The sequence below is a fragment of the Acipenser ruthenus genome, chromosome 28 (assembly GCF_902713425.1).
Source record: "Acipenser ruthenus chromosome 28, fAciRut3.2 maternal haplotype, whole genome shotgun sequence".
NCBI lineage: Eukaryota > Metazoa > Chordata > Actinopteri > Acipenseriformes > Acipenseridae > Acipenser > Acipenser ruthenus.
In genome coordinates, this window is record NC_081216.1 from 22,131,915 (window position 1) to 22,146,949 (window position 15,035).

Consider the following 15,035-nt stretch of genomic DNA (forward strand, 5'->3'; position numbering starts at 1 on the left):
TACATGCTTTTTGATTTATACTATTTGTATGTTTTGGGTTTAAGGTGAGATGAAGGATTTTACAGGTGAAAGCACCTGGACACAGACTAAAAACAAACTAAACAAAATGAAGAGCATGTCATTTAAATCTACTCATAATAGACGTTCTTGCTTTGAGAAAAGTGCTTGGAAATAAACTAAACAGAAAATTAATTTCCATGATGTTTTCTCACCTTACTCACTGAAACCTTAGTGCTACCTACAGGACTTTGTAATACACTGAGTATCCACTATAAGTTTATCTTTTAAGTGCCTTAAATATAGCTGTTTAGCGTTTACAATGTGGGTGGGTTAATGAAATCTCTTTTTTATTTGTTTGTTTGTTTTATTTCTGTAATATGATTTTAATGGTTGGTAGATTTACACATTATTTATGCATTTTTGTATGAAAAAAGATTTTAGTTCTTTTTAATGATTTACACTATATAGATTTTCTAAATACGTTCAATGCTGTTTAAAGATGTTCACAGACAGCCAAATGTTTTGTTTTGAGAAAAAAATTATGTAAAAACATGTATTCGCAATTCTTTACTTGAATGCACCAGAATACTTTATACGTAATTATTATAATAAATATAATTAAAAAAACATGTTGCAGTGGGTTTTTTTTTAAGCCAATACTAATAATATTGAACCACGCGGGTGACTCCTTAAGCACCCAGATACATCTCTTTTGATTTACAGGTTAAGTTAAACATTAATAGTTGTCTTTTTATGGAAGGTACTTTTAATCTGGTAAAACCACTGTATAATCAGCTTGATCTGTTTAAGCTAAAGCCAAACCAATGTAGGGTTACTCTGACATATTTAATTAATTTTATTCAGTTTTTTAAAAAAGAGCCCCCTGGTCATCAGCAGTGTTTTTCAGCCAGAGAGGTTGAAGTTTTTAGCCTTTTTCACTCTGTATCCTCCCCTATGCTCCCCACATTAGCTGCACCTGTATTGCTTTGCTAATTAAGGATTTCTACTCTTTCCCTGCTAAATCTTGCACACAACGTATCAGATGAGGCCCCCTATCAGGGGTTGGCGCAGTTCATTTCTGTTGTTCTCAAACCGTGTTTGCAAATCTTCTGGGTGGTTTTCCAGGGAAACACATGCCTGGCAACAGAGACCTGGAGCAGGAATGATGAGCTGCAGTGGATTCCCATTAGCTCCATTGCTTCACCACTCACATCTGAGAATTGAATTGAGTCATGAATTTCTTATTACATTTTTTGGAATTTAAAAGTTTTGTGTGAACTCTATAGAGTTTGAGGAGTTGCCCTGCCATAACTTTGTAAAAAATCATATATGCATTATAAAATAGATACATAGATAGGAAACGTACCATGGTACAAGTGTGCACACAGTGACTGAAGGGGCTCTAGTAAAACGAGGAATGGATCCAACTACTATGCAACGGGAGTCTTATTTACATCCCTGGACTGTGACCTTGTGACTGCTGTGAATGTTTAACATTACGATGGGGTGAAGAATACACTAAACACACACAAGGTACCAAGGATGGGAGCTGGGAGGGATTTCCTTCACTTGTTAAACTACCACACCTTTTCTAATACAGAAGCTGCAGCGTAGGCCAGGCTGCTGCTGCTCAACACTTCAGCCTGTTTTAATTAAACCGCATCAGTCATCATGGATACAAACACCTTTACATGTTTGACAGTGTATGTTTAAAAATAAACCTGATTATAGAATAATACACTAACCACAATACATAACCACAATGTATTACGTATACTGTTATTGATTGATGGACAAGATGCATATCTCTCTCTCTCAGAAAGTGCAGACAATGGAAAGTGGTAACTGAGGAAATGAGGGGAGTGTTTTGCTGTGTATTTGCACAGGCTTGTATTTGTGTACCATGTAGCCAGCTGGTTGCTTTGGGAAGCAAGTACTCCAAGGGAGCGACACCTTCCCAAACGCAGTCACACACAGGTGGGATCGACCGCTGAGATGGGGCAGGTACAGGGGCAACAGGTAAGGTGCGTTGTTTAAGGTAATTTTACACCGAGTCTTTCTCCAAGTTCTGAGCAAAAAAGAACATACAGTAGTTAAAAGAAGACTGCGTTTGGAGATATGTTTGCAAAATATGGTTTATATATTTATAATTGTTACAGACATTAATTTAACCTTGACGTTTTTTTTGTTTTTTTTTACTGATTTACAATGTATTTACACTGTAATTATTATTATTTATACTTAAAAATGTTTTAAAGTAGTTTACAGGCAGAATAAACACTTTGATTTGAGTCGAGACATTACTGTATATAATTGGTACCCCTTTGCTACTTTTAGCAAAGAGGTAACAAATTACTTCAACCTTACCCTACTTCCACGGTGTAGGGCCAGAAAGTGGTACATCATCACAATGTGGTATATGTACCAAAATGTGATATGTGTAAGGTCAGAAAACAGTATGCTGTCAGAAAGTGGTACGCTTGTATTTCAAGTCTTTTAATGCTTGTGCCAGTTTATGTAGCACTTCTTTCTTTTTTGTGTTTCAATATATACATTGATAGCGGTACAGCCTACAGTAGAATGTGAAGCAAGAAAGTATTGAATAGGCGACTGACGTAGGGTTGCTTTAAATATATACATTTCAGAACCATTAGTTGTGTTCATAAGTTGCTACAGACCTTAACATTGCGTTAAAACAATATGCAGATTTAAGCTTGTGGAATCGACATTATTTTCACATTTTTTTCATGTGATTGTGTTCCCTCATTTAAACAGATGGATAGAATATATAATAATTGTATTAAAGGAGGTGTATATGCATGATGCCTGTGTGTCTGTACCCCAAGGACTCAACATATGTTATGCTGGCTATAGCTAGATAATAAAGTCTGGAGGTAAAGTAGTGTTTGTAGTATACCTCTTCACTCTATATAGAAATGTTACCGTGTAAATGTAAGCTACATTAATATGTACATTTGACCCTGGCTCAAATGGTATAAGAATGTCATTTAGTGCAACAAAGTGCCATTTGTTTTTCATCAGGCAAGTCTAGTGGGTATATTTCCTGACTCCCCTCACATGAGATTATGTCATAAACGTGACTGAGGCGAGTCATCGAAATTTGACACCAAATCAAAAGACCCTCCTTCTTGACCTTTTCAAGATCCTTCACTTTATGAAGCCTAACCAACATGCTGACTGCCTGTTGAACTTCACTGCAGCCCAAAATACCAAAACACTGAGAAAACACCTCTACAGTATTTCATTACAAACATTCACAATATACACCATAAAGCCAAAGACAGTATCAGGTGTGAGGATTATTGTAATTGTTCAAGAGTATTGTGCTAATACTGATGCATGGAATGCGTAACAAAAAAAGGAAAAAATATACAGAATATTAAAATGTTTGCACAACTACAGTATACCTATGATAAAAAACAAACAAACAAACAAATGGAGAATTGCTGGGAACTAAGCGACTACAGGATGCTTGCAAGAAATAGGCTTAGGGAGAGTCTCTTCATCGGAATAAAAACAACATGCCACAAATAGATAGGTAACTACCACTATTTAAAATTAAAAATAAATACAGAAAGAGTAATATTTTCGGCAGATCTTGACTTTAGTTTTTTTTTTTTTTCCCTGTGGATTTGACTTGTGTTTAAACAATGTTTGGTTCAATACACTCAGAGCACATTGCATTTGTAAAATGCTGTTATTTTTCAGTATAATAAGTAAAATAAATAATAAAAAGTAGCACCTTTGTTTATACCATCCAAGACATGCAGAGGCGATGAACAGTCAAGAAAATAAGGCATTTTTTAACTAACACAGGGCTGTAGATCGGCAAAAACAAACACAAAAATACTGCTCAGAGTTATCGCTGGGCTCTTAACAAAGCCCCATACCTTTAAAGCCTATTGCACTTAAAATACACATCCCTGAATATAAAAAGCTATACTACTGTTCACCCACAACATGTGTTTACAATTTTAGACAACCCAATTCGTTGCTCATCAGTTAAAATCGCATAAATTTGCTGAATTGTGGAAAAATAAATTGTATTAAAAAATAACTTTAAGGGCTAAACTCAGTACATCGTACTGCGTTCAGATGGGTGTTTCCTTGTTTTCTGAGCTAAAAATGATCATGCCCATACCCTGGCAAGCTCAGTACACGGCGTACAAACGTTTTGACGCGTACCACAAAATAAGACCACACCAGTAGCTGGTTCCACCACTGGGGGGCGAGGGAGAGTAAAGAGAAGGCATAACATGTAGGCCAGTAGAGGATGAGCAGAGAGGGCGAGAGGGAATATAAGGCGGGATTGGATTACTGTACCAAGCAAACATATACATTTGTGTACAATATGACAGAATGCCAGGTACATATTAAATTAAAACCTAGCTTCAAACTGCATTAAAACCAAATATTCAATTTCCAGAGCTGTCAAACCTTTTTGGATGAAAGAATACAAAATTAATGGCAACAAAATTATTTTAACTGTACTGCACACCAGCTTCAGTTACTCTATGTGTAAACACTGTTTGTTTTTGCACTGCTGCTACCAAAACCTACAGAATGTCCAGTCTCTAAATCAACAGAGCCATATTGTGAAGCTCAAAGAGCTGTGTTGTAGAGTTTAAGCCCATCCATATAGCGAGTTGTTTACTTGGAACAATTAAAACGGAGCAACTCAGAGAATGTGCGCCATAATCTTGTTTCTCTTAGCAGGCAGCGGAGATGATGTACTGTGACGTGGCTCAGGAGTGGCTGCTCCTGGTGCAGACGGTCTTTATCCCGACTGTGTTCCTAGGAGTGCTGGTGGTGGGGCTCATCCTGAACCTGCTGTCCCTCTGGATCTTCTTCACCCGGGTCAAGCCATGGAGCCGGAGTACCCTGTTCCTCTGCAACCTGGCGCTGGCCGATGTCACCTGGCTCCTCATGCTGCCCTTCCTCATCCAGTACCACCTGGGGCGGCTCGACTGGATCTTCGGAGAGGCCATGTGCAAGCTGAACCGTACCGTGTACCACTCCTGCTTCTACTGCAGCATCTACTTCATCACCTGCGTCAGCGTGGACCGCTACCTGGCCATCGTGCACCCGCTTAAGTCCATCTCCCTGCTCACCAGGCGCCAGTCTCTGCTGGTCTGCCTGGCTGTGTGGGTGATCACCTCCGCGGTCAGCTACCCCGTTACCAAGATGGCCACCGTCCAGACCTGCCCCGACAACAGAACAGTCTGCTCCCTGTACGTCTTCCTCAACAGCACCCACGAAAGCCTGCCCTTCTCCCTGGTCTGCACTGTCACGGGCTGTCTGGGGCCCTTCTGCGCCATCTGCTACTGCTACTGCAGCAGCGTGCGTCAGCTCCGGAAGCAGCCTCACCTAAGCCGGTGGTCCCAGAAAAGGCGCAAGCTGGCCAAGGTCATGTACTCGGCCCTGCTCATCTTCGGAGTGCTCTACCTGCCCTACCACCTGATCAGGAACTTGGCCATCGCGCTGCAGGCCGCTGACCCCGGCGTTCTGCGCCCCCCTGTTCTCAGGGCGGAGACGGCGTTCGCCATCGAGATGGCCGTCTGCAGCCTCAACACCTGCATAAACCCGCTCTTCTACTTCCTGACTGGGGGAGACTTCCGCCACCACTTCTTTGAGATGTTCCCCTGCTTGAGCGGCCGGGTGAAGCCGAGACCGCCGGGGCAGAATGTACAGCTGCACGTAGGGACTATCGGTCCTGTGTGAGTGGACGCGCGGAGAGAGCAGTGCGCGCCGGAACTGCCAAAAACAGACCCGAGGGTCGAGGATAAGATGTTTCTACAGAACAGGGATGGAAATAAGACTCCTATTGCATAGCAGTTTCACCCATTCCAGATTTTACTAGGATCTTGATTAGCCACAGTGAATGGCTGCAATGGGAGATATTTCCATTCCTGCAGAACCTATTTTTTTTTCTCTTTCTGTTGTGTTTGTCAAGGGTGAATTTAAGAAACTTGTGCTTGGATTTCATATAGATGATCTCTTACATGCTTTCTTTTTTTTATATAAATACATGTTTTATTCAAAGTATTTTTACTGCAGTATAAGATTTTTTTTTTTCTGAATAAATGGTCAAAGTCTGTTCATCCTGGTCTTGTTCAGAAAGCCAAATATCTTTATTGATTTTCTTTTTCTTAAATAAACACATTTAAAGTAAAGTCAGTCTTAAGTCTTTAATATGGGGACATATGGAAGACGCAAATGCATGATGACTTCATATGAGGATGCCATTTACCCCCATATAAAGCAATGGAAAAAAAATATATATATTTTCAATTAACAATTTATTTATTATGTGTCCAGAAGTAGTTTTTTTTTTAACAGCTATTTTCAAAATGTCATGTACGAAAGGGTGACTACATAATTTGCAGTACGTATTCTACCACATACACGTGAAATATATACCACGGCAAGTGAACTATCTACAATGTATGTCACGATGGGAAAGAGAAAGACAAATGTATATTCAAATGTATAAAAAGCATTGGGAAAGGGGAGAAAAATATAAGATAGATAATTATATATAACGATAGAGGGCGCTCATCATCTCCATGTAGATGGCATGCGCCAACGAACCCTAAAAAGAAGAGGAAGAGGAAGAGAAAGGAGGTTATGGGAGCTTTGCTGTTTATTGAACATTATGAGGTACCAGAAGGTTCTGATGTTAGCGTTTGCATTGCTTCTGGTAAATCTCAAGCGGAGCAATGGTACCGATGGATTCGAGACAGACAGAGGAGTCGGCGCAGAACTTGGTAAGTGAGGGCAGCTGGCTCGTCCAATATTTTGTAAACAAAACAAAAAAAGTTGTTTGTTTTGTTCTATTTGATTTTACCGTTGGTGTTACTTTGTGTGTTCTTTTTGTTTTTTGTTTTTCACAAAGGCCATTTTCTTTATTGATAACAGTTGCAAATTGAAACTCAAACAGAACATACAATGTAAATGTTGACACTATGCAAATAAATCTGTTTGTAACAGCGTGTTGGTTAAACACGAGTTATACTGTAGCAGCTTTAAACACAACAGAACTTTGCACTGGAAGTTAACTGAACCGCCTTGTATAGACAATGTTTACTTGTGTGCGTAGTAAGAAAGGATGTGTTTTGTTTTCAAGGAAGTTTATTAGGAACCGTACCTACCACGGCGTGCACAGTAAAGCGCACAGACCATTGTGAAATGCATGCATATTTTAAATGAACCTTGCTTGTGTGTGTTTTTAGAGAGCGTCCTGAATATCCCCCTTTCAAAGCCGACTTTGGTCCACCTGCTTTCAAACGCCACAAAGAAGATCGTGGTAAACATCAGTGATTCCACCACTGTGGGTGTCACTGCGCAGGCGCAAACCCAGTTCCAGAACGTAACCATCTCCCTGTTGAAGGTGAAAATGTCTTGCTACTGAGGTCTCTTTCTGATTCGTTTAATTTAGACAATACTAACCAGCATAAGGCCTACCCTCTGTACAGTGTACACAGATATAGAAACATTATATCCTGTTTTAGATTGAATTACTTGAATGCAGAATACAGTCTTCCAGCCCCATTAAGCTTTCTGTTAGTGTTATACTGGTTTTGTAATAATGTTCCAGTAACCATACGGCTAATAGATGTTATAAATATAAGGTACTCATATAAAAATAGAATTGATGTGTTTTATGTTCTGTATACTTATTTTGTATTATGTGAATACAGGGAATATTCCTATTTCATAGCATTTGCACTCATTTCAGCTTTTACAACAAGCTTGACCAGCCACAGGTGCGTCTTACTAACCTCCTAGTAAACCCTGTAATGGACGAAACTGCTATGCAATGGGAGTCTTATTTCCATCCCAGGAATAGCAAAGAGAATGTTTTTTTTTTATTACAGTAGAAGCCAGTTGAACTCTGTGGCACACTTGGACATTTTGTAGCGGTTACTGTAGTTTAATTTAGTATATAGCAGTGTGTTTTTACAAGGGTGTCGCTGTCAAACTTTCTTTAGTAAATGTATCAGTACTGTGTGCTTTTTTAGCTGGTACAACACTGACCTCTAGTGTTGTGTTGTTTGTATTGCAGGTATTGCATCTCAGTTCATCATATTCCGGTTCCAGTGCTGGGCTAGTGGTGCCGCTCAAGCAAGGCGCAGTGCAGGCTCACTTCTATATCACATCTGCAGAAAACGTTACTGCGTGCGTGACGGCTGTCCCTTACAGCGCACACGGTATGTGGAAATTAAATATACCAGACCGATTTTACTGGTGTTGCAACCGGGCTCTCCCATTTGTCAACTTTGAATGACTCTATCACATGGTCAGTTTTGCGTTGTGCTGTTGAAGAATTGGTAACATAGCCAAATGAACTGCAGCAAAACCAGAAATTACAGTTCCAGCTTCCTTATAAGCTAGTATTGTGTATACAGTTCTCTCTTTATTCAGAATTGCGGCCCCTGCTAAACTCTTTTATATTCTTTCAAGCTGTTTTATTGTTGTTCTGTCAGACCTGAATGCGGTTGCTGTGTGTTTCAGATCCCGTTCCAGGGGCTTGCAACCTGGAGTTTCATTTGGAAAACGACCCCAACCTTCACCTCAGGGATACGTTCTATGAAACTGTGACCCAGTTTGCTCCAGCTAACCTTGGAGCAGAGAGGTGCGCACGCCAAAGACAGACCTTTCACTTCTTGTACTTCTTTCTCATGTTTGTTTGTATGAGATGTCCCATTAACCCTTTCAGTGCTGAATTAGTTGGGTCGAGCTGAAGAAGGAACTCCTTTATTGAGTAGACACGAGAACAGGAAAAAACATTTTTATTTTACATATATTTCTACACTATCCCAGACTGTGACCTAGGAGTCCCGTGAGGTTCCAGGGTAATTTCCGACAGCATGTGCTAATATACGGCGCCAAGATAAAGCGGGACCGAAAGGGTTAAAGTCGTGCCTTTCTTTTGAATCAGGGTATGCAAATATTTAAAACGGAGAGCTATAGGTAAACTGCTACAGTCTGGTCCCTTTGCTGTAGGTCACATGGTCTGCCAGCTGCTATACCATTGGAGCTGCACAGCAACACAAAGGGACTGTGTACCAGGAAGCAGCAGTACCTTATTCCTCCACTGCGCTGGCTTCGTTTTCACTGCTTTCTGTTATTGGTCGTTGTCATAGAGATGCAGATCCACCCGCCTGTGATGTCGAAATGGGGACGAAGTCCAGATGGAGGCTGACCTATGACCTCTACCAGTATTTCCTGCCTGAGAATGACCTCTCTGAGCAGAGCCTGTTCGAGGGTGTGGTGAAAATGACCTCTGTGCAGGACGTGGAGAAGCACGGGACCAAGGTACAGACCTGACATAACCGGGCACCAGCCTGTCTGTATTTGTCTTTGTGTGTAGTCTGTTCAGCTTGCGCAGGACTTCGGGTCAGTCTGCCCATTGGAACTCAATAAGACTCCTGTTGCACAGCAGTATGAGATTCCAGGGTTTGCCTGGATCTTGGTCAGTGCAGGTCATAAGCTCGGGTGTGATTGATTTAGCTCAGAGTTTGAGCTGGAATGTCTCTACTTGCTACACAATGGGAGTCTGTTTTCCATCCATAGAAATAAATAGCTTAGAGGGGAATTATTTAAAACAAATACAAGCTGATCTGATCTGGTATTAACAGAAGTTGGTTGCGATAAATTATTATACATCTATAATTTCACTGAGAGTGTAGATCTCGCACTCAGAATGTCAATGACAAAGCATTCCGAATATTTAAAGCACAACAGGCTCTATATCAACAGATTAAACACGTTAATATCAGCGTTTTCATCATAACAACATTTAGGAATGAGAGGAGGCTGTGTAGCCTGTTGGTGGTCATTTCCAGTAGCTGATTGATTCCAGGACTTTACCCTGTGGGTTTGTGACGTCGAATCTCTCCGCTGCTTTGAATTGGGCATACATAGAGTATAAGTTGACGGTGGGTGTGATTTCAGATAGCCGTGCTTACCTCCGGGGAGAAGACTCTGCTCTTTGGAAACTCTTACACTGATATTGGTGGGATCTACAGTCTGATAGTCCGGGACCCCTTGCTCAATACTTCAGCTGCCTACATCCCTGTCTCCACTTACAGCTGCAGCCAGTCTTCAGAGTCCCCTCATTACTGCTACAGATATGGTAAGGGTGGGCATTACAGTAGTGCACTACATCAGTAAGGATGCAGATACTATTGTAACGGCCGGTATTTAAACACAGGGGAATGTATGTGGAATCTCAAAGGCTTATTATCTGGGAGGAATTGAAACGATTTGAACAGTGATACTGTAAATTTGCAAGACAACGACTTGTTTGCATGAAGGAGCAGTTTAGTGATTCCTCCCTGAACTGTCGTCTGTGCATCAAGACCAGCTGCCCTGCCAGAGAGAGGAATCAAATAACTCAAAACTTTTTGTTACGTTGAGTAGTTTTAAAAGTAAATGAATCCAGTACAACCAGTCTATTTAAGCAACGTCAAATGTTTCAATGTGAAATTTGCACGTGACAGTAGTTTGAGTAATCGGGATGTATTTTAATGCAGGGATGGAAATGAGACTCCCTGTTGCATAGCAGTTTGATCCATTCCTGGTTTTACTACGAGTTCAATAAGACACACATGAGCTTGTTACCTGTACACTGTAGCTAATCAAGCTCCTAGTAAAACCTGGAATGGGTGAAACTGCTCTGAAATGGGAGTCTTATTTCTGTCCCTGCAATGTGTAAGTACCCTGCATTGGAAACAAGGTCGGTTTGCCTCATCACACTTCTTGTTTTTTGTTCAGGACAAGTTTCTACACAGATTTTCTTCTCCCTGCTTGGGATCTACGGCTTGTTTATCTGCTTTGCTGGGCACAGGTTCCTGGAAGCAGGTATGCTTGATCCTTGATGCAAGGTTGTACAGTGAATTGCATGTTTTGTTTCTGTATTAGTTCAGTATTCATTTGTAGAGCGGTGCCTCATTGCAGTGTCTGTGTTTTTCCAGAGTTCCTCTTTATCGGTTTCCTGCTGTTTGGGTTTCTCTCCTTTGTGTTGCTGAAGCGGTTCTCTCAGATCAGCGCTCACTGTAAGTTGCAGGGTTGTTCGTCGTGCCTGCTTAGCTCATGAATTAGATTTATTTAATATTGTTTTAATATGAAGCGTGTTCACAGGACAGAGGGTTGTAACCAGCACACGCGCATATGCTAGACCTGCAACTCGCCTTATCAACTCACATACTGTTAGGCTATGCTGCTATCTATTGGCAGTACCCTGTAAAGACTAACAGGTATTTAAAGAGATGGAATACATGCTTTTTTTGAAAGGGGTGTGTTGCAGAGGAACATTTTCTGACTTGCCTTTCTGGACATTGTGGGACAGTTCCTTTAACTTTAGGGTTGTTTTCAATTTCAATTCAGTTTATTTGATTTATTTAGCGACTGTTACACGACAGTATCTCAAAGTCAGGTGTCTCATTATTTATTTTAAATGTGCTACTGAGACTTGCTATTGAAAATCCTGGGGTAATTATTAAATTGCATGCAGGTTAAGCTAATAAGGTCTATACTTGACAAGGACTTGGCATTGACACATTTACAAGAGAGACCTGCAAAATCTAAACATTCTTCCAGATTTTCCATTCAGAAGTTATTCATAAAAAGCTTTCATTTGCGTTCTCTGACATCCCTGTGACATGTCCCCCCCCCCCCCACTCTTCTCACCCGCTCTCCCCTGTGCAGTGTGCCTGATCTTCACAGCTGTGGTGGGGCTCCTGGGAGGTGCAGTGCTTGCGCTGTGCCGATGCAGATTTGGAGCGACGATATTCCTTGTGTTACTCGCTGGCCTTGCGTTTGGCTTCCTGCTGTCTGCAGTTATTTTCTTCACCCCGCTTGGTAAATAATATCCAGAGGTGTTTAAGAAAATGTGAAACTGTGCAGCAGATCTTGTCATTCGATAGTGCCTGACAAACCCTGTGAAAGCATTACACGTGCCGGCGTGTCGTCGCTTTCCTCACGCAGTTTTTAGTACTTGATTTGGTAGAAATACTTTAGTTTGCAGTTGTAACAGGGTGGAGGCTGGCGCGACCCCGCACACCGCCAGCAAGTGGCTTAACCACTGTGCAAAAAGGCATCTGCATTCATGGTTTTGGAGCTTTTAACTTCATGTCATCTCACCGACGGGACAGAATCCTTAACGGCAGTGTGTCGCACAACACTGCCTGTTACACGGTGCTACACTGATATATCGCTATACCATCACTTGGTTAAATCACAGGAAGGCCATGTTGACAGTAAATTGCACTATTAATATATTTTACCATATAAGGGTGTTTATGATGTGTAGGTCAGATAGCGAAATAAAGTAGGCACACTTTTTTTTTTTTAGATATATTTACTCATAACCACTGTGTTTGCACAGTGCATGTTTCCAGTTTTCTACCATTCCTGATGGCTAATTATTGGCACTTTTCGAAGAAGGGTTTGATTTGAGGTTGTGTGCAGCACATCTGGATGGCCCCTTCAGTTGAAGGCAGTCCTCATGTTCACCTCTGTATGTGTTTCTGAATTGCAGTGAACGTGAAGGTTTTCCGCTCTGAGCCCCTGTTCTGGGTGTGCTTTGTCAGTATGGCTCTGGTGCTGCCTGTGATTCTGCTGTCCTTCACCAAAGCTGTAAGTACCAACACAGTACCGATCACACTAAGGTAACATTAGGCAGTCCAAGATGAGTGCCAATCAGGGTGTGCAAATGTGCATTGGAGAGGAGAAGCGAGTTTATTCACAGGGACTCTGTTCTTGCCCCGTAGCTCAACATCCTCTCCTGCGCTGTGCTCGGCTCTTACGCAGGGATCTGTCTCGTGGGAGCTTTCCTGCCCACCAGCCTCGTCTACATCCTCCTGGATGTTGTGAGAAGAGCAGTGGAACCCTCCTACTCCCGTGCTATCATCCCTGTGCCTTTCCAGACCACGGGTAAGCATTACCTTCCAAGCACTGGAAACAGAGCAGTGCTCCCCGGGACTTGCAGGTATCTTCAAGACATCTTGGTTGCTCCCCTCATTCTAGTTTATAATTCGAATATCTTGCATACCTGGTGCCCCACACATAGGTAGATAATAAGTGGGCATGTTGTACACCTTTTGTAAATTCCTAATTTCCCAAGTAATCGGCAAGTCTTGCCCCGCGATTAACTTCTCGCTGGTCTGCTTCATGACAATGACACTTATTACTCATGGGGGAAATGCACACGCTCTTCACTGGTAAGACTGTAAGAAACCCAGTGACGCTGACACACGTTTCTGCCTGTGCCTTCTTCAGCGGTCTCCTCGTTCTGCACCAGCTTCAATACAGAGTAACGGTGGGTATGCATGAGTTACAGCCCTTGTTAGTGGAAAATGACTGTCCCAGGTGGATGGGTATTTAGATATAAGTTGAGGAGTTTGTTCTGTGCTTGTCTCTTTCAGACTACGTGCTGGTGGCTTCCTGGGCTCTCCTGGCGGCAGGGGGGGTGGCGTCTCAGTGTTTCTTGACGAGGAACAAACCACCCTTCTCTCAGTGCCCCTACGAGAGCTGGAGAGAGAAGAGAGATGCCTGCAGTGAGAGATCCCCTCTGCTCGGACCTGAAGAACACGTGGACGTTCTCTCCTGATCGCTGGGTCCCTGTGACCAGCAGCAGGGTGGGAATAAGACTCCTACTGCATAGCGGTGTCGCCCACCCCAGGTTTTACGATAAGCTTTATTAGCCACAGTGTATAGGCAACAAGCTCAGGTGTGTCATCTTAAACCGGGAGTGGATCAAACTGCTCTGCAGTGGGTGTCACATTTCCATCCCTGTACCCCACTACACTGCACGTGGGTCACACACATTCCTCCACCTTTCTTAGCTGCTATGTTGAGGCACACTATTCATGACAGACTTATTGCAATATAAAGAGCAGATTTATGTTTGAAGTCCTCAGTTTTCATTTTGTTTTTTTAATTTGTTATTCAAAGTCTTACTACAAACTGAACAGTGACGTCAAGTCATACGAATTCTTTTTATGAATGTTTTTTTCTGCTGTATTGTTTCTGCTGGACTTTTTGTAAATAAATAATTTTGTAATGAACTATTTAGTGACTTAATTGAATACCTGCACCTCAGACAAGTGACCACCAGATGGCGCAGTGCCTTATTTATGCCACTGTGCAGTGGGTGGAATGTGAAAAGGTCAGCAGCTTTTATCCAACAAAAAGCGTCAAGGTGCAGACGTGTCAAGACATTCGTGTTTCGTTTATGTGGAAGATAAATGTACACGAGACACTGCAAAGTGCAAACAGTCCCCGGGTCAGCTGCTCTATTTCATACAGTTCTTTCAAAAAGATATCAAAGTGAAGCATGCATTCACAACTCCTTAGGGGTGTGCTGTGTGCCAGGACAAGACTGCGGAAACGGTTCTCTTTATTGATTTGAATGGGTAGCACGCTAATGTCTGCAGTGCTATAGATGTGTATACTGTCTGTACGCCCTGTTACCAATAGCTTTCATTCGTGTTACTTTTACCCCTATAAGGACTTGGACGATCATGTGCATATGCATATGTTGCAGAATCTATACATTTTATAATGATTAAAAGCATTTAAAAGGTTACATATAAGAAGGGCACACACAGACACAAACAATTAACACTACAAATGTGGATTTCTAGAGCGCCGTCGGTGAACAGAGAAGCGGGCTCCAATATATTGGCTCAAATAAGATGGGGACTTTTAAACAATTCTGTTCTGAAATGGGTTAAAAATCGCTACTTTAAAATAATAATAATAATACAAGTATTTAGTATACCCTAATTAATGATACAAGTACAGTCGTGTTCTAGTGTTATTAAACTCATATAACGTATAACAATATATAGTATATTCAGTGTATAAGACTGGATCAGGGGGGGGGGGGGGGGGAGAACCACGTGATTCTGTATAGCGCGCCCAGAAACCACAATTTAAGCCAGTCCAATACAATTATCAATTCACAATTGATTTATGATAAAACACACATTTGATATTTAAAACAA

General features: G+C 41.6%; 2 protein-coding genes across 3 annotated transcripts; both read left to right on the top strand.

The window, feature by feature from the left end:
- The first annotated feature begins 4,746 nt into the window (after nt 1–4,746).
- LOC131701935 (P2Y purinoceptor 1-like) lies at nt 4,747–5,742 on the top strand. The gene has a single exon (XM_059002786.1). It carries the CDS (start codon nt 4,747–4,749, stop codon nt 5,740–5,742), a length of 996 nt encoding a protein of 331 aa, XP_058858769.1.
- An 840-nt stretch (nt 5,743–6,582) lies between these two features.
- Nucleotides 6,583–14,093, top strand: LOC117434757 (transmembrane 7 superfamily member 3-like). 2 transcript variants are annotated; one of them, XM_059003194.1, is made up of 12 exons: nt 6,583–6,788; nt 7,254–7,411; nt 8,087–8,231; nt 8,536–8,656; nt 9,168–9,339; nt 9,979–10,159; nt 10,801–10,887; nt 11,001–11,081; nt 11,734–11,886; nt 12,566–12,663; nt 12,798–12,960; nt 13,452–14,093. In XM_059003194.1, exons 1-12 carry the CDS (start codon nt 6,599–6,601, stop codon nt 13,634–13,636), a joined length of 1,734 nt encoding a protein of 577 aa, XP_058859177.1. In that variant the 5' UTR covers nt 6,583–6,598; the 3' UTR covers nt 13,637–14,093. The 2 variants fall into 2 exon arrangements, with proteins under 2 accessions (XP_058859177.1, XP_058859178.1); XM_059003195.1 differs by lacking the exon at nt 11,734–11,886.
- The last annotated feature ends 942 nt before the right edge of the window (nt 14,094–15,035 follow it).

Coding starts and splice junctions, on each gene's coding strand:
- LOC117434757 (XM_059003194.1), top strand. CDS start 6,599: ATGCGCCAACGAACCCTAAAAAGAAGAGGAAGAGGAAGAGAAAGGAGG. Junction 12,664..12,797: donor TGCTGTCCTTCACCAAAGCT/GTAAGTACCAAC, acceptor CTTGCCCCGTAG/CTCAACATCCTCTCCTGCGC. Junction 12,961..13,451: donor TGTGCCTTTCCAGACCACGG/GTAAGCATTACC, acceptor TGTCTCTTTCAG/ACTACGTGCTGGTGGCTTCC.
- LOC131701935 (XM_059002786.1), top strand. CDS start 4,747: ATGATGTACTGTGACGTGGCTCAGGAGTGGCTGCTCCTGGTGCAGACG.